The 21052-nt window shown below is 41.1% G+C and overlaps 1 protein-coding gene across 3 annotated transcripts in view; it reads right to left on the bottom strand.

Annotated features, from left to right (window-relative positions):
- The window catches only part of TOX (thymocyte selection associated high mobility group box), a 258369-nt gene that overhangs the window by 109779 nt on the left and 127538 nt on the right, over positions 1-21052 (bottom strand). For all 3 annotated transcript variants that reach the window (XM_066624058.1, XM_066624060.1, XM_066624059.1), the window contains exon 2: positions 5805-5870. In XM_066624058.1, the coding sequence (XP_066480155.1) occupies positions 5805-5870 (66 nt within the window). The remainder of the gene's footprint in view (positions 1-5804; positions 5871-21052) is intronic.

Raw genomic sequence — 21052 nt, 5'->3', positions numbered from 1 at the left:
TTTTAAAAGCTGCCTAGGATGCATAGCATTATATGGGCTATTTGTCACCCAGAATACAATATTTACATATATGAAATATACACAGGCCTAGCAGCATCAAACATTCTCTGGGGACAGTCGGAAAGAATGTCATTAATTTTTATGGTATAGTTATACTTTTGGCTCATTTCCAACAATGGCTTTCTGTGGAAATCATTTCGAGTAGAATTATGCCGTTTGCTTGCAGCAAAATCGCAGGAATAGTACTGAACCATATGCTGCTACTTAGCAACTTAGTACAGAAGTCCCAAAGCATGTACTGATTTGAAAATTGAACAGAAATGATAATTGTCAAGTGATGCTGTAAGGCAAGTTGTCTTGGATTACCAAGCTATGCAGATGTTTGATGTTATACTTTTACTGATTGACAGATGAGCTTTTATTTGCTAGCCTAAAGGTGATACACTGATTTAAAAAGCTTGAAAATAAGACAGCAATGATGCCTCCAAGAATCCGAACACATCCTAATAAACAACAGGAATTTGGATTTCATAGCATATCCATCTTATTTTCCTGATGAAATTTACATTTTCTGACTAAACATGTACACTTTTTCCTTCCTTGTTTTTTATTTTGTCATATTACATTTTAGTCAATAGTCAAAACAGAAACAGAAGGCTACTAAAATAATTATTTTTGAAAAATATATTTAAAATTTAATTACCCCACTCAAAACTACATATATTTATTAATGAAAAAGGGCCTTTTAGTGTCATTTAAGGAATCTCTGAAGTTGCCTGGTGCATTTGCAGACGAAAGTTGTGCCAAGATCTGTAAAATAATACACACACACACACACACACACACACCCCTAGGAAATGATACTTGGTATTTAAATATGCACACTATATAACACATCAGCAGGAGAATGGCTCTGCTGGAAAATGTGGAGGTACTTTCTTTGTTCAAAATCATTTAAGACATAATGATTCTCTGAAAGGTAGCAGCCGCTTTGTAACAGCAATCATTCAGAGAGTTTGTACTTCTACAGTTTCAAACAAATTCAATTAGCCCCTGTGCTTCAAAGCCCTCCAGGAACGAACAAGATGATGCCCACTTGCTTTAATCTAACAGTACTGCTAAACTTGTCAAGACAACTTTGGGATGTAAAGGTTAAAAAAGGTGGATTCCCCCCCCAAAAAAATTTTTAATCACCAACTTTTAATCAAACCATTGTATTCAAAAACTATCTACAGAATATAGAGGATTTTTAGTCAAGCAAATTCAAACAAGCATATTCTTCAAAAAAAAAAAATACTCTCAAAATAAATTCTAAAGAGAACACAATACGTTAGGAGCATTATCTTTTTATAGCTTAAGAAAAGAGTCAATAATATTACCAAACACTGTCAGGGACAATTTTGTAATTAAAAGAAACAGAATGAAATTATAAATTAAAACATAAGAGTGAGTGAGATAGAGTTTTAAAATGGTATGATCACTAATATTATATCATACTGTAATTTTATTATTTCTATATAAAATGCTTATCAGCTAATTAAGAAACACCAATTAACTGAGCAAACCAATTCATGTCTACTCAGAATTAAGCCCCACAGAGTTGAATGGAACTTATTTCCAGGTAAGTAAGTACATGTATATATAGATTGCAGCCAAAAGTTTGTGTAGTTTTTTTAAAAAAACAATTTTCATTGAAGAGGTATTATGTCATATACATATGACATAATTAATATCCAGTATACATTAAACACATCCTTGGGAGCTTTCCAGAGGCAGCTGGTTGTTCACTGTGAGTGATAGGATGCTAAATTAGGTGGACCTTAAGCGAGATCCAAACATTTATGTAACAATTGAAACGTTGATATAATAATTGAAGCTCCACAGTCAGGGAATTAGAGGACAGGTCCTCTTGTGGATTGAGAACTGGTTGGAGGCCAGGAAGCAGAGAGTGGGTGTCAATGGGCAATTTTCACAATGGAGAGAGGTGAAAAGCGGTGTGCCCCAAGGATCTGTCCTGGGACCGGTGCTTTTCAACCTCTTCATAAATGACCTGGAGACAGGGGTGAGCAGTGAAGTGGCTAAGTTTGCAGACGATACCAAACTTTTCCGAGTGGTGAAGACCAGAAGTGATTGTGAGGAGCTCCAGAAGGATCTCTCCAGACTGGCAGAATGGGCAGCAAAGTGGCAGATGCACTTCAATGTCAGTAAGTGTAAAGTCATGCACATTGGGGCAAAAAAATCAAAACTTTAGATATAGGCTGATGGGTTCTGAACTGTCTTTGACAGATCAGGAGAGAGATCTTGGGGTGGTGGTGGACAGGTCGATGAAAGTGTCGACCCAATGTGCGGCGGCAGTGAAGAAGGCCAATTCTATGCTTGGGATCATTAGGAAGGGTATTGAGAACAAAAAGGCTAGTATTATAATGCCGTTGTACAAATCTATGGTAAGGCCACACCTGGAGTATTGTGTCCAGTTCTGGTCGCCGCATCTCAAAAAAGACATAGTGGAAATGGAAAAGGTGCAAAAGAGAGCGACTAAGATGATTACGGGGCTGGGGCACCTTCCTTATGAGGAAAGGCTGCGGTGTTTGGGCCTCTTCAGCCTAGAAAAGAGACGCCTGAGGGGGGACATGATTGAGACATACAAAATTATGCAGGGGATGGACAGAGTGGATAGGGAGATGCTCTTTACACTCTCACATAATACCAGAACCAGGGGACATCCACTAAAATTGAGTGTTGGGCGGGTTAGGACAGACAAAAGAAAATATTTCTTTACTCAGCGTGTGGTCGGTCTGTGGAACTCCTTGCCACAGGATGTGGTGATGGCGTCTAGCCTAGACGCCTTTAAAAGGGGATTGGACAAGTTTCTGGAGGAAAAATCCATTATGGGGTACAAACCATGATGTGTATGCGCAACCTCCTGATTTTAGAAATGGGTTATGTCAGAATGCCAGATGCAAGGGAGGGCACCAGGATGAGGTCTCTTGTTATCTGGTGTGCTCCCTGGGGCATTTGGTGGGCCGCTGTGAGATACAGGAAGCTGGACTAGATGGGCCTATGGCCTGATCCAGTGGGGCTGTTCTTATGTTCTTATGTAGTGGCCTTGGTGGCAATCAGTTATAATATATTCCATTTAGTTCCATTTCTATTCACCACCTCAGATGATAAGGGAAAGCCAGTCATGAAATCATTACTCTGGAGTTATGAAACCATTGTGAAAGTTTCAGGTTGGGACTGCACTAGAAGAAAGTTCCAACTGAACTAAAGAATCTTTGTAAAAAGATGACAAACTAAAAAACTAGGCACATGACTCAGCAAACTTGCTGAAGCTAAGTAGGTCTAGTTCTGGTTACTTACTACATAAAAGACATCTTGGGAACTCCATATATCTTTATGTTCCATCAAGGAATAAACTTTAAGTCATCAGGTAAATGTAAGAAAGAAAAAATAATTAGCTTTTCCACATGTGATGCTGGTAGCTCATCTCATCTGCATCTTTTAGTGCAGGGATGTCAAAACTTTTTTCATACAAAGGGCTGAAATGAGAATTCATAGTGTCTGCTGAGGGCCAGATGTGACATCATTAAGCAGAAAATGACATCATTAAGCAGATGATGGTCAGAAGTAAGCATTTTGTTCTCACATAGAAACTCATTTACTGTAAATAACATAAGAGAAAATATGTGAATTTTGTTCATATTTTCAAGATATGAATCCAATTATCAAGCTGGAAGAGCCCAATTATAACAGGGGCTGGTTAAATTGCCTCTGGGGACAAATTCGGCTCATGGGCCTTATGCTTGACACCCCTGTTTAAGGGTGTTCAGACACACAATAACCCTGCAAAGTAGCTCAGTATTATAAATATACTACTTACAAGTAGTAAAGTAGCTCATACTGTGGACAGGGTCAGGGAGAGGGGAATTTCTAAGTGACTTCATGTCAAATTTCAAGTGCAGATTTCATAGCACACAGCTAGTATCTCTTGTCTTAGCACTACACTATACTACCTCTCAGGTACTTATTCCATGCGGTTCTCTCCCAATTGAGTAGCAACTGATAGACCTGTCCTTCATGACTTTGTCCAATCCCTTTCCAAGCCATTCAAGCCAGTGGCAATCACCATATCGTGTGGCAACCAACTCCACAGAATAATTATGTTATATTTAGAAGTGTTACTATTAACTGTCCCTATTCAACACAGCATAGCATCTTTCTGTCTGAGAAATAATGAAAAATAATGAAAATAAAATAATGAAAATAAATAATGAAAATGAATTTTATTCATTTCAACTCAAAGTCAAATTGCTGATTTCAGTAGCAGACCTCCCCAGTGGACCTTGCCCTGGGCAAAGATCCACAGTGGTGCCCCCCGCAGGATGCCATTGCCCTCCCGCACGCAAATCTGCCCCCCCCACTTACCTGGAGCACATGGAGCCTCACATGTCTCCAGGACGTGTGCAGAAGTCTCTAGAAGGTTCCCCAATGCTTTTAACTGTGCTTCCGGCAAACAGGAAGCACAGTTTCTGACCCTGTCGGAAGCCTCAGAGAGGCTTCTGCATGGTTCAAAAGGTGCATGACTAGGCTCCATGCTTGGGGCATTTGCCCCATCAAATGAATGGCAGGTGTGCCACTGGCTGATTTCCTAATAATTTGCAGCATCATTAAAATCAACCTCCTCATGTTCCTTTAGGATAATCTCTTGCCTCACAAAAGTTAAGCCAATTGTTCAGTCTTTACTGTGATGTAAAACAATTTGTGGCACCTGTAGCTTAAAATGATTAACAATCATCCAAGAATTGGAGCACAGCCATTATGGTCAACACTTTTTTTATTAAAAAGGGTCTAGAAAATTACAGGCTAGTTAGCCAAAGTCTTTTCCAAAGTCTGTTGCAAGACAGCATTATTAAGACTATAGAAGAACCCACTGAAATGGACATTTCAGTGTAGACAAAAGAACCCATATTTCTTAGACATGTCTCACAGATAAGACATCTAATAGATATCTAATGAAGATGTGGTGATGGAATCACTGGTTTAGATAGCTGTAAAAGGGATTAGATCTAGCAATAGTTCTTAGCTATGGTTCAGATACATTCCATGGAATACCACTGGTGGGAAGGTCACAACAAAGGAGCAGAATATAATGTCATGCCTTGCTTATGGGCTTCCCAGAAACATTTGGCAGGCTACTTTGTAAAACAGGATGATGGTCCACATGGACTTCAGCCTGATCTAGTAGAGCTCTACGTATGTTCTGGTGTAGTCATTCTTATGTACTCATTTTGCTTGCTTTTACTGACTAACTGTGACTTTTAAAGCACCAGGAGGATCTAAATGGAGGTAGAAAGTAAGTCAACATATAAAACTAGTGCTTAGGATAACCCCCTGCCCCACAAAATGTAAGCCAATTCTTCAACTCAAACAGGCCTGACGGTGATGCAAGGCAATTGTGGCACCTGTGGCTTATAATGATTAACTTGTCTGTAGTCAGATAAACAAATAGCATGCACCTGTAAAGCCTATTTCCTAAAGGTAAAACAACTGCTTGGGAATGATCATGCTGGCAAAACAGCTGCTTGCATTCTGGAGAGCAAACGGTAGTATCTCCAACAACTGCCAACTCTGATGTTTTATCAGCGCTATCTCATTAGCTGGAAACAAGGCTTAAACGTTTTGTTTATAAATTATGATTATTTCTGATTGCAGCAGTTACTGATAGTGCCACTCATTTGCAATGCAACTCTTTGAATTTGTTTAATTACAATTTGAAACAAGGCAGAGAAGATTAATTAACCCACCTGGCTGGCTGGCACGTACTCCTGGCTCGGCTCTGTCATGCTCATATACATGTTCTCACCGTCAAACTGCAAAATGAAAAAAGGTATACATATATTTTAAAAAGGCAACTTTTAATGATTTTCAACAGCAAGTGACAGTCGTCATAAAAATTATATAGTCCTGATTTGTAAGATGTGTAATTGCACATGTGCATCTTGACTTGGCTTTGATGTTCCTGTTGCCATCCTTATTGACCCTGGATGTCAGTGATTAGGAGTAATTAGTGCTCTAGTAATTATAGCAAGCAATGAATGGTTTCCTTTCATCTGCAATCTGTTTTAAAACAAAATGGCTCATTTTGTGCACCATGTACACATTACTATTGGTGGTAATGAAGTTGTAAGTGAACTGATTTTTTTTTTTTTTTACAAGAAAAGACGGATAATGGAAAAAGTACAAAAATGCCTCTTTTTAATTTCGGTGCTGAAGAACAATTTAAAAACAAATTAATTCCTACCTTAATGAAATACCCATTTAGCAAGTAGGACAAATGTATCAGATATTTGGAAAGGTTACAGAAAAAAGTCAAAGAAAAAGGGATAGTATTTGTAACTTTTTTCTTCTGTTTAAGTACATATTTGAACTAGAAATGGAATTGTAGGAAACCAATTAGCAATTTAAAATATAGATATTGAAAGATTTAAAAGAGTTTCTCTCCCTATCTCATGACCAACCCATACAATCAAGGCAACTAGAACTGACTATAGCGAGCAAGGTTACATAAAATCCTTTATGCTTGCTGCTCAATCAAAGCTGAAGTATCTTCCAGAGGTATCGCAGGAGAAAAATTAAATTAGTATTTAATTGGTAAATTGGTATTTGTAGTTTAGGTAAGGTTTGGCTAACATCTTTCTTGGATTCATGAGCTGTTTTCTTACAGCCTATCTTTTGTTGGTAACAAACAGTCTACCTGTCACACTCAGTACTTTTCTTGAATTACTGTAGTCCGGCACCACTCAGGCTCATCTAAGCAATAACTTCAACTATTATAAGAGCAGTGGCCCAAGGTGGTCCAGTTACACATGAGAAGAGGCTCTCTACTTTTCTGTGATAAGGGCAGAAAAGCAGGGCTCTTGAAAGTACCCTACCTGGTACTCAAAAGGAACTTAGGGCCCAACCCTATCCAATTTTCCAGTGCCAGTGTAGCTGTGCCAAAGGGGTGTGCACTGCATCCAGTGGTGGGGGGCAGTCACAGAGGCATCCTCAAGGTATGGGAACATTTGTTCTCTTACCTTGGGGCTGCATTTCAGCTGCACCGGGAAATGCTGGAGAGGTGCTGGAAAGTTGGATAGGATTGGGCCCTTAGTTGCTTCCATAATTATGTTGAAACAAAAGTAGCACCAGCAAACTGCCACTGAAAAAGATGTTACACTAGGACAGGGGTGATCGACCGGTCGATCGTGAGGCAAAATGAGTCAATCGCGGAGCCCTAAGTCTAGTCTATAGAGTCTATAGTCTAGTCTAGTCTAGAGTCTCTAGAGTCTAGACTTTTCCCCACTCTACGGTTTCAGGTCAGAGCTACCAGGTGGAACGGGGCAGGGCGTGTGAGCCCAAGTCGGCAGCGGGGGGGGGAGAGGAGAAGCAGAGTACGGTGGCCGGGAAAGGCCAGAATTGGTGGAGGAAGCGGTGGCGGCAGCGGGAGCGGCCAGCTGAACCGGCCTGGCTCTCTCCTTCCCCCCTCCCCTTTGGCGCCTGGCTGGTGCGTTGGCCATGTCGCTGTTCCAGTCGGCGCTGGACTTCCTGTCCGGACCAGGCTCCCTGGGGGCCGCCAGCCGGGACCAGAATGACTTCGTGGGGCAGGTGGTGGAGATGGGAGAGATGAAGCTGCGCATCAAGAAGGTCATCGCCGAAGGTGCGGGGGGGGAGAGGGAAGCCCCCCCGGGATGAGTGGGTCGTGGAAGGGCCCCCCATGAACCTCTTGCCCCCCACCTTCTCTGTTGGGGTCCTTGGTTGGGGTCAAGGAGCCTTATAGGGTGAGGTTGTGGTGGGGGCTCAGTTGCACTGGGAAGGGCTTCCCAGCGCTAGCCTTAGGAGCTTTGGACCCCCCCCATTGCCACGGAGGTGGGGTGGGTGGGGAGGCAAGTGAGGCAGAGCCTCCCCACAGGGGTCCTTCGAAGAGCGCTGCCGCCTTGTGAGGAGCGTGGGTACTTGGGTGATTGTTTGTAAAAAAAACTATGGTAGATCTCCGGGCCTTGCTGGGTTTCAAAGTAGCTCTCAAGTCAAAAAAGTGCGAGCACCCCTGCACTAGGACAATCAGTTCCAACCCCTCTGCTAAATAAAAGAGACACACTCAAAGGGTGTCCACTTGCCACTTAGCAGCGGTTTTTATGGAATAAGTGTTTTTTCTTAAACGTCTGGGAACCTAGTGTGATGAAATAATGAGAATATCTAAAGACTACACTGTGATCGGTCAGGATTTGATCCCAACACCTTTCAAGTTGCAAAAACTTTTCGTACAACAAGTCACTTGCTAATATGATCATCATGACAACCATCACATTTTCAATATACAGTCATGCCTCGGTACTGGTGGGATTCCATTCCAGAACCCCGGTGGTTAAGTGAAACTGCAGATAATCAGGGATACCCCTATCCTCTGGAGTCAAGAGGAGTTGGCCTTCCCTTACCTCTGGAAGCTTTCTGAGGACATCAGATCACCCACGGCTGCTGTGGGACTGATAATGGCCAAAAAGGCAAAAAGACTATGACTTCCAGTTTTATCGTAAAACCAGGAGTAACGTTACTAATGCTTTATAAGGCATTGGGAGGCCTCCTAATGCCTTAAAAGGGATTAAAAATGTCACTTTTGGTTTTATTGTAAAACTGGAAGTCATATTTTTTTCACCTTTTGGGCCATTCTGAGGCCCCACAGCGGTCATGGGTGGCCTCTGCGGGCCTCAGAAGACCCTTCAGAGATGAGCCCAGCTGCTATGAGCCTGGGCAGGAGCCACTTCCATTCTTTGTCCACTGTGTAGCAAATTGAGTGGGAGGCTTTGTCTCTCAAACCTGAGCTCCATGCAGCCGCTTCCAGGAGCTTGGCAACCCAGAAGTTTGTGATGACATCATATAAAAGATTGCTGACTCCTGATTTAAAGGGTACTATGCTATTTAATATATACAGCCTTAGAGTAAGGTTGAGCCTACTTATCAGAGGATTTTCTATCCGTGAATCTGGCTCAACACAGGTCCCCCAGACCGCATTGAGCCTAACTTGGCTCAACCTGAACCCTTCAAAGGGACTCCAGGGCTTCCCCAGCCCTCCAAATGCCTTTTAAAGGCATAAAAATGTCACCTTTGGTTTTTGGACAAAAACCAGAAGTTGCTTTTTTTTTGTCTCTAGGAGGCATTCTGAAGCTCACAGAGGCAGTGGGCAGAGCTCCTGTTGCTTTCAGAGGATTTAAAGGGACTGAAACCATATATTTCATAATCCATAATTTTCAGTTTCCACCAGGGGTCCAAGAACTGATCCCTCGTGGATATCAGGGCTCCATCTATATACTGTATAATACAAAGATTTATAGCAAATAAAAAGCATAGTGCACAAAACAAAGAATCCCTAGTTAATCTGCTTAAACTGACTATGACTGAATGTTTGCATTTTTTTAAATTAGCCCTACTGACATAAGTCTAAGAATTTTTTCATTCAAGTCTTATGATTTAACCAGTTTATGTATTACATTGGCTGAACGTCCCTTTGAGTTTAAATACAGGCACTTCCAAGTGACATAGTACTATTAGTTGAAAGTCCTGAAAACTTTTGTTATGTGGCAGTTAAAGCAGTATTTCAGAAATGATAAATTACTTCCCACAAAGTTTCTTTTCACATTAAATGTGAAACTGCATGAGAAGTTGGGCAAAACCAACAAGAAAAAGCCACAGAATTCTACAACATGGTTTCTAATGTGCATTAAAGCAAATGAGGGATTGGCAGAAATAATGTTCACTAATGAAAATATATGGTATTGTTCTACCTAAAATCACAGTAAGAATCTCATTTGAAATGTGAATGGCAGAAGTGTCAATCTTTCCTAGGAAAGCCACAAATAATTTTTTTTATTATAGGGGTAGTTGCACCTGGAAATTAAGCTGTAATCTCACGATCACCTAGGAATCAGGTTGATTGGATTCACTTTTGAGTAAACCTACTGTTAAGCCACCACTGCTTCAATTAGAGATACATTTGGCCAAAACATAAAGGCACATTCTGGCTGTTGCAAAATGACACGCCAGAGCACCTGTCCTGGCCTCTGCTATAAGCAGTGAGTGGCTGGCTCCACATGCCAGTGAACTGCAGACAACTGCTGGACCTGGTGAGTATGCGCAGGGATGTTAATATTTATTGAGCAATTTTAATATATCAGTTTTATGAATACAGAATACTGAACAACATTTTCAAGGATACAATAAAACAAATGGCAGGTTAGAATGTAAGGCATATAAAGACAGTAAAGGGTTTGGGTAATATTTCAATATAGTAGAATTTAAAGAAGAACAAAATCACAAGGCAGGTGTTAGAGCGAGATTCTATCCACAGAGTGCATCAGAGAACACAAAAGATACAGTTGTACTAGGTCATAACTCCAATCACATCACACAAGAACTCCTAATGTGATTGTAGAGAACTAGGTTCTCTCTAATTGGAAGCTGTATGAGGCATCCCCAGACCTCAGAAGACCTTCTAATGACCGAAAACCATCACTTCTGGTTTTTGGCCAACAACTGGAAGTGACTATTTTCAGCTCTTAGGAAGACCTTCTGAGAGCAAGAAGTTCCGGAAATGGAAACCCCATTGATGTTGAGGCATGACTGTATGTATAGTTGTATATATAAGCTTCCTTCACACAAAGAGAACACTGCTTCTTCAGGATTTCTAGTTATGCTGAAAGAAAAGATTGTGGGCACTCTTCAGACCTTCATACGAATGTGTGTACGTTCAGGAATGCATGCAGAATCCCACTTGCCCTGGATTAAATGATGAAAAGCCTTTGATGTACAATTGACAAGTGATTATTGCAGTTGTGAGAACACGGTCTGAAACAGCTGCTTTCTCTGAAATGGCCACCTTATATTCCTAAACTTGACAATACCCACCCTGTAAAGATGCTAAAACTCTCCAGAGGCACAGTACATTTATCAAGTCAAAAAACTTATTTCCTGGAATCCTGTTCTCTAATTTTATTCTTGAAAGGATATTCTTTAAATAGGCTTCAAATCTTTCTCTCCTCTCCTCACAAGTCATTGTTAAAATGAATTCTGCAGAATGTAATGACATTCATTTTGATTTTTCCCCTAAACTAAAGACACCACAAGAATGTTCAAAACCTTAACTGTGACAAAACTGCTCTGTATAATTTTGCATCCTTAAATGAAGGTCACAAAAAGGGAAGATCTACTATGAAACTGGCACTCCACAAAAATTGAAGACTAAGCCAATGAGCAGGTACAAGCCCAACTACACCATTGCCTTAGAGCACAATCCTGAGCCCAGCATGCCAGCAGCATTATCGCAAATGTGCCGTAAGGCACGTTTGTCGGCCCTATCGCTGGGCAAGTGCCAGTGGTAGCTTTGCGCTGGCTGGCGCCGGCCTTCCACTAGGTAGGCACCTGACCCCCACTGCTCGGCGGTCGTGCGGACAGCTGAACAGCGGAGAGGTAAGTGGGGGTGTGGTAGAAGTGGGAAGGAGGCACTCCAGGGAGGTGGGAGGTGGGGAGAGGCATGCCAGGTAGAGGGAGTGAGGAGGGAAGGAGGCAGGAACAGTGGAATGATGCTCCACCGAATCCTAAGCCTCTGTGCTGGGCTCACCGCTGAGTTCCTTTTTGTTCATGGTGAATTGAGTAGCCGCACTGTGAGGCTACTGCAATTACCCGGGGAAGGGGATGAAAGTCCCCTTCTCCCAAGGTACTGCCCATGGCTGCTCAAAGCATGTAGGATGCAGCGGCAGCCATTTTTGGTGCAGCTGCAGCCCCGTAGCCCTGGGCAGCTCAGAATTGGGCTGCCCATAAGCATTTTTGGTTACTTATGTCTTGTCATTTTCTAGAAGCATAAAGTTTAATACTTCTTGTCAGGAAGTTCCTTATGCCTCATTCTTCTATAATTAAACTAAAATTGGTACTGACTAAAAGTAATCAGATCTCTGAAACTTGGAAGACTTCCAGGCTATTTTTTATGTCCAATATTACTGATTTGTTTAAAAACCAAGGACTTAAACAAGTTGGTTTTTGGTTTTATGTATCAGGACAGCTTTAGTTCAATTTATTAAGAAATATTACATTACAAAATGAGAGAGAGAGAGAGAGAGAGAGAGAGAGAGAGAGAGAGAGAGAGAGCACAAACCATATCACACTGTCATCTGCTCTTTCATCTGTATTTTAATATGAAGGATTTTTCTTGCTATTGTTCTTAGCCTCTATTTATAATTACTAATGCTAAAAAAGCTTTTAAAGTGGGCATCATGTTTTTTTACAACCCAGATACAGCATAAGTTATTTTTTAATGACAGTAAAGATGATGTCCACAAGTCAGATATAGTCAAATGTGGCTAAAGCAAAGATAGATTGCAGAACTCAGTCATCTTGTGATTAGGCCAAAGGGGGAAAAAAATGATCTCATTATGGGAGCCATTATAGCTAAAAACAGAACAGCTCTGTAAACATTACACAGTATAGTACTGAAACAGTCTACACTGATAACTTGGCAGCCCCACACATTACTTATGGAATGATATGAAGTTTCTGCATAAAGGTAAAGATGAAAAGCTAGCTCCATGACACTTCTTTGTGGCAATGCATCTAAAAACCCCAGCTTTCATTTTTTTTCTCAAAAAGAAACTTTGTAAAGTTCAGTAACATGAGGTAGAGTCCAAAACAGAAATGTCAGTATTTCAGAAACTAGGCAATCATTTTTTTAAAAAAAGACTTAGGCTGCAATCCTAACCTCACATTCCTTGGAGTAAGTCCCATTCAACACAATAGGACTGACTTCTGAGTAGTCCTGGTTAGGATTGTGCCCTAACTGACCAATCCTATAGCTACCAAGTGTCAGCACTATGAGTGATAAATGCTCTGTAAAGTGTTGCATCCTTCCCAACGACCACCATATTCCACCCAATGTCTCTGGGGCAGGTACATGCAAAACACCATCAAACTCTTTTGCTCAGTGTTAGCTTCATAAAATCAACAAAACAATAACTAACAAGAGTTAGCTGTGCTTAAGTTTTATTACAAACAAAAGCGCAATAGGATTGAAAATAGGAAAAGAAACAGTAACTATACAGTTGAATGCTCTGTACCTGTTCAGCCCAATCCTGAACTGCCTGTTGTGCCAGGACTGCTGCGGCGCTGAAACAGCTGCCGTGGCATCCTGTGCACAACAGGGCAGCCACCGGTGGCTGCTCCAGGGAAGGGGACTTTCATCCTTTCCCCCAGGTAAGGCAAGTAGCCCTGTAATGGTTACTTGATTCTGCAGCAACCCTTGGGCTGCCATAAAATCAAGAGCCTCTGTGTTGGGCTCTGATACGATAAATATATTTATCGTATACAGCTAAAAAATCCTACATTCAACCTGTCACACATACTGTAATAATGTAGATGCACCCCAATCAGTAAATAAATTCTGTAAATTCTTTCCAGAGTTTTTCCTGAGATTTGGGTTCTGAATTACCTGATTTTGCATATGGACCAGGAACTGATCACACTAGTGAACCATTCTTTTTTCCCCAGACTACTAATATTCATGTGTGCATATGCATATTGATAGAAATGTGGGATTTTGTGGAATTTTGGTACAATTTCACAAGTTTGCCAATATTCCGCTGCATCAGCACATATTTGCATTGATCAAATTACAGCCAAAAAAAAAAAAAAAGAAATTATCTGGAAGGATGATTTCTTAGATGGAGGACTGCATCTCTGTGTGCCTTCACCATTTGTACCAAGAAAATGAAAGATAACTAAGATTTTTTTTTTTCATTTGGCTATATACATTACACTGGCACACAAGTCTTGAGCAACTCTGAAGATATATAGAGATTATTAAATAATGATTTCTTCAGGTAGTTGTTACTTCTTTACACAATTATTTCAAAATTTGCTTGTTCTCTTATCCTCGCTGTGGAAATCTAGTGGGGTTGAAAGTTTTGTCAAACGTACAACACAAGAAGATTGAATTTTTTAGAGATACAACAGAGGTCATGCCTACATGACTGCACCACATTTCAGTCATTTCTTGAACCTTTGACAGAAGTTAATGCAACACTTTAAGAGAGATTCTAGTTCTGTTTAGCTTTCTGCCTTGAGCTGCATGTGTCAGTGCCTAGCTGAGTCTCAAAATTATTATCTTCTCTCTATGTAGTGCACTGACTGAATGAAGATGCAGCACTGAGCACAGCAGGTTAGCAAAAGGAGGATCAGACTAAGTGGAGGAGAAGGAAAGTCCAGACATAGTGAATATATCAAAGACACCACAGGGTGGGCTACCATATTGTCTTGTGTGAGGCCGTGGGCATGCAGAGATGACTATGCACTCTCTCTGCAGGATTTTAACCTTGAGGGTTAAATACATTTTGAAAGATCACTGATGTCCTGAAACAGCGAATAAACTATTTATTGAATATAGATAGAACCTATCAGACATGAGCACTTGGATGAAGAGGCATCACCAAAGCCACTTCCCAATTCAAACATAGACGTACAATCTTTCAAGCATGGTTGAAGCCACTTCCCAATTCAAATGGATTTGTACAGCCTTTGGAGCATGGACTGGTCTTGTTAAATCTCAAGTAATCGGCTGTGAACATTCTATAACAATGAACATCACCTTTCATTTAAAACAGAACTAACAGGAGGAAAAAGCAAATTAGTTAGACCAATTTAGTAAATTATGGAACAGAATTATTTTTAAATAGCCCAATCCTAGGGCTGCGCTGCCATTTACGACAGTGGAACAAAGTTCCTCTGTCGTAAATGATTATTACAACAGTACGAGCAGTGGCAGCAACTGCTGTGTATGGGTGCCAGAGGCCTGCCACTGCTGCTGGCTACTGCAACAGCAAAGATAAGCCAGCAGTGAGGGGCAAGGAGTGTTAGGGAGCAGAAAGAATGGGGCAGGCAGAGGGAAGAAAGGATGCATTTCTGGGCAGGAGGCAAAATGGGAGGTGGTGGATCTCTGTAGCAAAGGTATGCGTCAGATCCTCTCTCCTTTCCCTGTCCCCTTTTCTTTCCTTTGCTGGGCCTGCGCCAGTAACATGATGCAGATCTGAGAAGACCCATTGGGGCAGCTGGGACTTGCCTTGGGATAAGGGAATAAAAGTTCCTTGCTTCGTTTCTAAGAAAGTCAGAGGCAGCAGGAGAGCCATCTAGTGAATTAGGCCAGAACTGAGCATGCATACATATTACTGGGACATGCTCTCATTTTCTGTATCTCTTTTTCCCCCCTTCACTGGCTGTTGCTTCCTACATTGCACGGATGTGTCCAAGTTGATTGATTTAATCCTAGCTGCAGCATAATGACAATGATGGAGAGGAAAGGAACTCTACTGGCAACCAAAGATTCCTCATTCTCTGCTAAAGTAAATTATAACTATTTCATATTTCGTGCAGCTTTTCTGTTTCACAGGTGGTACTATAAAGTAGTATGCATATAGTCTTCTGAATTATAAGCACTGGACATAAACAGTAAATTTTTGGGATTTTTGATTCCACTGAAATGCCATTGCCCTATACCTATAATATGTATTTATGCAATATGAATTTCATAAATTGTGATTTTTAACAGCTATGCTGTATTTATACATAAACAGAACTACAGAAAGTAATATGTTCTTACTCATTCACAGGCAAGAACATACACAATAAATTAAGCTACTGTGTTCTCCCAACGAAAGGGGGTCATTATATCTGCAGCACTCCACTTTTTCCAGGTCAGGGCATTCTGAATCATTTTGATTACAAAGGGCTTGGAGCATCTCTCTGCTAGCCAATGTTTTTCAAGCTATGGGTTAAGCACTATTATTGTCCCTCCAAAAGCCAGGGCCAAAAATCTTGCTCACTATTTACCCAGATCTATAGCGACAAGTGGAAAAAATGAAATTCTTACAGTTCATCCTGTCTTTGAAATAAGACAGTGTATTTCTACATATAATGGAGCAATGACAGCCCTGCCAGCATGAGGCCTGCCCACTAACAGATGCATCACAGATTCCAGTGCAATTCTGGAAAAACACTGCAATTACAAAGCTTGTCGGCACTTGAATGCCAGCACAACCCCACTGGCAGAAAGGCCAAAACAGGGAGGAGATCAGGATATGACATGAGAAGGAGGAGAGACAAGCAGGAGTTTATGTATACCACATCCTAACCTCCTTTCAGACAATGCTCATGCCCCCCATATCAGAAAAATGCTACGCCAATGACAGAACTGGTGTAGGAAGCAGTAACAGCATAAGGAACAATGAGAAAAGGAAAAAAAAATAGCAGAAAATTGCACCTCCTGCAGCCACTTCCCAAACCAGCCACTGACCATGATGGAACACAGGATACTGACTACACTTGGCAGCCAGCGACAGCACAGCAACCCAAGGACTAAACACCCTGCCAGGGAGCCTATATCTCAGATGTGAAGATGTATGGCATGGGGTCTCTCTAGTCTGGGTGGAAGTTTGGTAATGGAAATTTGATGCACACAGAGGTTGCACAAACAAATTCTTGTCCCTCACAACATGAATGACAAGATAGTTTGTTAACTCATGTCTCTTCAGAATTCTTATTGCAAATATTCTGTCCCAGGAGGTATCGACACACAAACACCTAACTGGAACCTCTACCTCACTGCTGCAACCAAGGAAGAACAATGCACTTCACATGAATAAACAAAGGGGGGAGATCTCATGCTACAATAAATTGATGATTCATTTTCCTCTTGTGTCTCTATCATCCCATTCTGACTCTCCAGGATTATCAAATGTGTCTCCGCTATCAACTTCTTCAACATTTTTAGATTTACAAGACAAGACTTTGGCTTCAAAGTAGCTACAGACCATGTGGCTGTATTATTGTATGGCAATGTATCTGGGCATTTATTAAAGCCAGGCTTGCTCTGCAGGGCTGTAAAGCTCTGTGTCCTAAAGGGCAAGAACAACAATCTTCTGCCTGTATTATGGGAATCAAATAAAAAGGCTTGGGTGGCAGTAGCATTTTTTCTAGATTAGTTCCGCAAGTGTTTCATTCCAGAAGGCAAGGGGTACCTAAAAGAGAAAGGACTACACTTTAGGATTTGATCAGTGCTGCTGATAGTGGACAACACTCTTGGCCACTTTGAGGCACTCCAGTTCGCACTTAATGATGTTGAAATAATCTTTCTTTCTCCCTCCCCAAACTACCTCCAACCTCTTGACCAAGGTTTGATCAACTGTTTCAAGGCCATGTGCACAAGGCTTACATATTCTCATAGATTCATAGTGCTATGGTTGCTGAACCCAATGTTAATACAATGAAGTGTTGGATGTCCTTCTATGCTGCTGATTGCATCTCATATTAACACAGGCAATGGATGCAATCATGTCAGAAACAGTCAGTGCATGTTGGCGAAACTAATTAAAAACTGTGTGATTTTCAGGGTTTTTTCAACCACTGAAAAAGTGAAATGCCTTGTTTAAGAGACCAGGCAAGTGAGTAGTGATGGCTACATAAGTACCCTTGAGGAAGAAATTGAAGGATTAATTGAAGGCCATGGAGAAACAACTGACTAACAAAGAGTTAGAAGAACTGATCAAATTATCTATGGAAGAAGAAGATGATGACAGTAATGAAATCCAGTAAGCTGAAATCTTCAAAAATTTGCTGAAATTTTCCAAGTAGTGAAACACTTAAATGAATTCGTTTCTGGATACAATCCCAATGGAATGAAGTCTCAAAATTGCACGAAGTATTATAGAAAATTTCTGACTGTATCATAAAATGTTTGAACAGTTCAACAGATAACAGTGACAGTTGCTTATCACCATGTTTTTCAAGAAAAAACAAACGGCAGCAGATTGAGCCTACACAATCAACTTCTCAAGCTGAACTAGGGCCAACCACTTTGTCTACAACTTACTCTCCATCATCCAAGCTTGGCTCATCATTACTGCTAATACGAGGAATAACTGTGGGGTAAGTTCGAGTTTATATGATTTTAACTTTGCATGCTAACCCCAGAACATAACCTTGCTTAAGGGGCGACTGTACACAGCAGGGCTTTTTTTCTAATGGAACGCACCGGAACAGCGTTCCGGCACCTTTTTTAAGCAGTCCCCCACAGGTAGACTGCTGCTGCCCAAGGAGGCTCCATTCTGGCCTTGGCGGCCAGGCGCATCCCCTCAGCAGGACGCAGTGCGCCCGCCCCGGTCTGAGGCAGCCCACGAGCCACCGCCCTTCTCACCGTCGCGCCGCGGCTCCTTCGCAGCCCTGAGGTGAGACCCAGGCCTGGAGACCGCCATGGTCCTCTCCGGGAGCGCTTAGCAAACGATGCACACCGCCGATTGGCTCCCTGGTTGCCATGGGCGGGGCTCCCAGCCCGGTCCCAGCTGCCCAACCGCAGAGATAGGAAGGCGGCTAAACTCACCCCTCCGCTCTGGTCACGGCCTGATCAAGAGCTTTCACGGTGACATTCGGGCTAGGTCAAGACCGGTCCTGACTGGCAGGTGGCAAAAGCCTGGAGAAGGTTGTTGTCCTTGGCACTGCTCCTGCTTGTCCCCGTGGCTGCTGGCTTATTTATCGATACACACACATATGTACACACATACATACATACATATATATGGAGCAAACCGCATCCTGCTGAGGGGAAGCGCCTGGCCGCCGAGGCCAGAATGGAGCCTCCTTGGGCAGCAGCAGTCTACCTGTAGGGAGCAGAGGCCGCCCCGGGAGACGAGCAGGGCATGAGCCGTCTCCTTCGGGAGGGGCTGGTGGACTTCTGGGGGGCTGGTTGGGTTGTTTGTATGAGTTTGGAGGTGTATGTTTGTATGTTCATGCATGTGGGTGTATATATATGTGTGTATGTTTGTGTGTGTGTATACATATATATGTACACATATGTATATATGCAGGGTTTTTTTCTAATAGAAATAAAAATAAATAAAATAATAAATAAAAGATTAACAAGTTGTGAGTTACAGCACCTTTTCTCTTTTTTTTTTTTTTAACAAAAAAAGCACTGGTACACAGTATTGTAGATAAGAACCCGGGAAAGTTCTCCTAGACACATATTCAGCACTAACTGTGTATATAATATCTAGTTTGGAACTGATTACACAGGCCAAAAGAAAACAACTCTTTTAAAAGTTGCCAAGGATATTTGAATGAACTTAGAATATTTTTGAGGTGCTGAATCAAAAAATGGCTGAATCAATTTTAGATTGGCTCTAGATTTGAAGGTATGGCAATGCCACCTTATAGGCAGATTCAAGAAGCGCCCTTATGAGGAAGCAGACACCATTTTACTTTATAAAGAAAATATAATAAATAACAAGTTCTTATAGCTAGATTTTCTCCATAGCTTTCATTCCTGTATTTTCCCTAAGGCATTAGAGCAGACTGCCCCTCCATGACAGCACTTTTTCTTTCATTAAAAGAAAGCTCACTAATCAAATGATATAGGAAATCACTTTAGCCAGAAAATCAATCAACAAAAGTATTTTCTAATACAAATGTCACACCAATAAAGCCTACTCCTTTTAGAGAACCATTTTATATTATGCTAGCTCCTAGCCTAACTTGATGCATCTGATGCATTATCATTAAAACATAAGAAAATCATAATACTATCCATTTAATACTGAAAATTGTACATCAAATTTAATGTAAGTGGCCTGAATAGATGATGTTTCAAAATAATCTGCAACTCACACTAATAACAATAACAATAACAATAACAATAACAATAACAATAACAATAACAATAATAAACTTTATTTTTATCCCGCCCTTCTCCCCAAAGGGACTAAAATTAATTCAAACATCATGATGGATGCCAAAAGGTTTAGCCTTCTCGATTAGCTGCACCTCTACGTTGTGAAATGCTTTCTTTGGTTTTCCATTAATAACTTTAATTGTCCTAGTGCGTAGGGAGAAAAGGAGTCGTATTCATTTACAAAGAGAGCATGGTATATTTTTGCTAGAGACCGATATGGGAAAAGGGGGGAGAAAGAACAGTGTTCATATGAGCTGCTTTCCCTAGTATCTATGCTGATAGCTGGCAACACAGCATCCATCCCACTAATTAAAAGGTAACCACATACATATATCTAGTCACCTAACTTTGGGGTCAGGGGGATTTTTTCCTAACACTTAAATTAGTTAGAATGGGCAGCAAGAATCTTGCTTCCTTTGCATTTTGCCCATATTCAGAGCAACAGTTCCTTCAGTCTAACAAATGTATAACTTGATGCAAGAAAACAAGCTCTTCTTTGAAGACTTTACTACCTCAATCACAAACAGAGAATAATGCTAAATTTGCATCAATGAGTACTTCACTCCTTGGCAGTGGAAATACATTTCTGTATAGAATACTTTACATTCTGTAAATTCACTATAGTAGAGAAGATGAGCACTTTGATTTCACTTCAAATCTCATACAAAACACACAAAAATATGTCTAGAAAGAAGTCACCTAACACACTCACTGTTCACCTTTATTTATGTGAACACAATCTTGCAAAGACTTACACTTGTCATGTGACTAATGGTTCAGTTTTCTTTTATTTGTCTCAACTGTTCATGCAAGGGAGAATGCTAAAAGATGTTAGCAACAGGAAACAGGTATAAGTGGAATTTGAGTGGAAGCACTGATTAAGATACTTGGTTTGTGATATCATCTAGAAGAGAAGCAGGCTTAGCATCAACATGAGTAACAATCAACAACCACAAAATCTCATTGGCTGTCAAAGTCTTAGCTCCAGGGGATCCAGTGTACCAGTGGCAGGCCATCTCTTTCATCATTTAAATTGAATTTGGTTCTTATAAAAACAGCCACAACTTTGGAATCCAAGCAGTCCAGAAATCTGGGTATTGAAACACTAAACTTAGTTTAAGGGAAATGTGGAGGGGGGAGAGATTGTGCTGGCACATCGGCTAAAATCATTTCAAGTTTTCCTTGCAAACTTATCACTCAACAGCTGTCTAGAAACCTCTGATGTATTCTATTGTCAACCTCTGGTTTATTGTATTTCACACT

This window comes from Tiliqua scincoides, chromosome 4 (genome assembly GCF_035046505.1).
Source record: "Tiliqua scincoides isolate rTilSci1 chromosome 4, rTilSci1.hap2, whole genome shotgun sequence".
NCBI classification, from domain to species: Eukaryota; Metazoa; Chordata; class Lepidosauria; order Squamata; family Scincidae; genus Tiliqua; species Tiliqua scincoides.
Note: the sequence above shows the minus strand (reverse complement) of the source record. Positions and strands in the feature narration are given on the sequence as shown.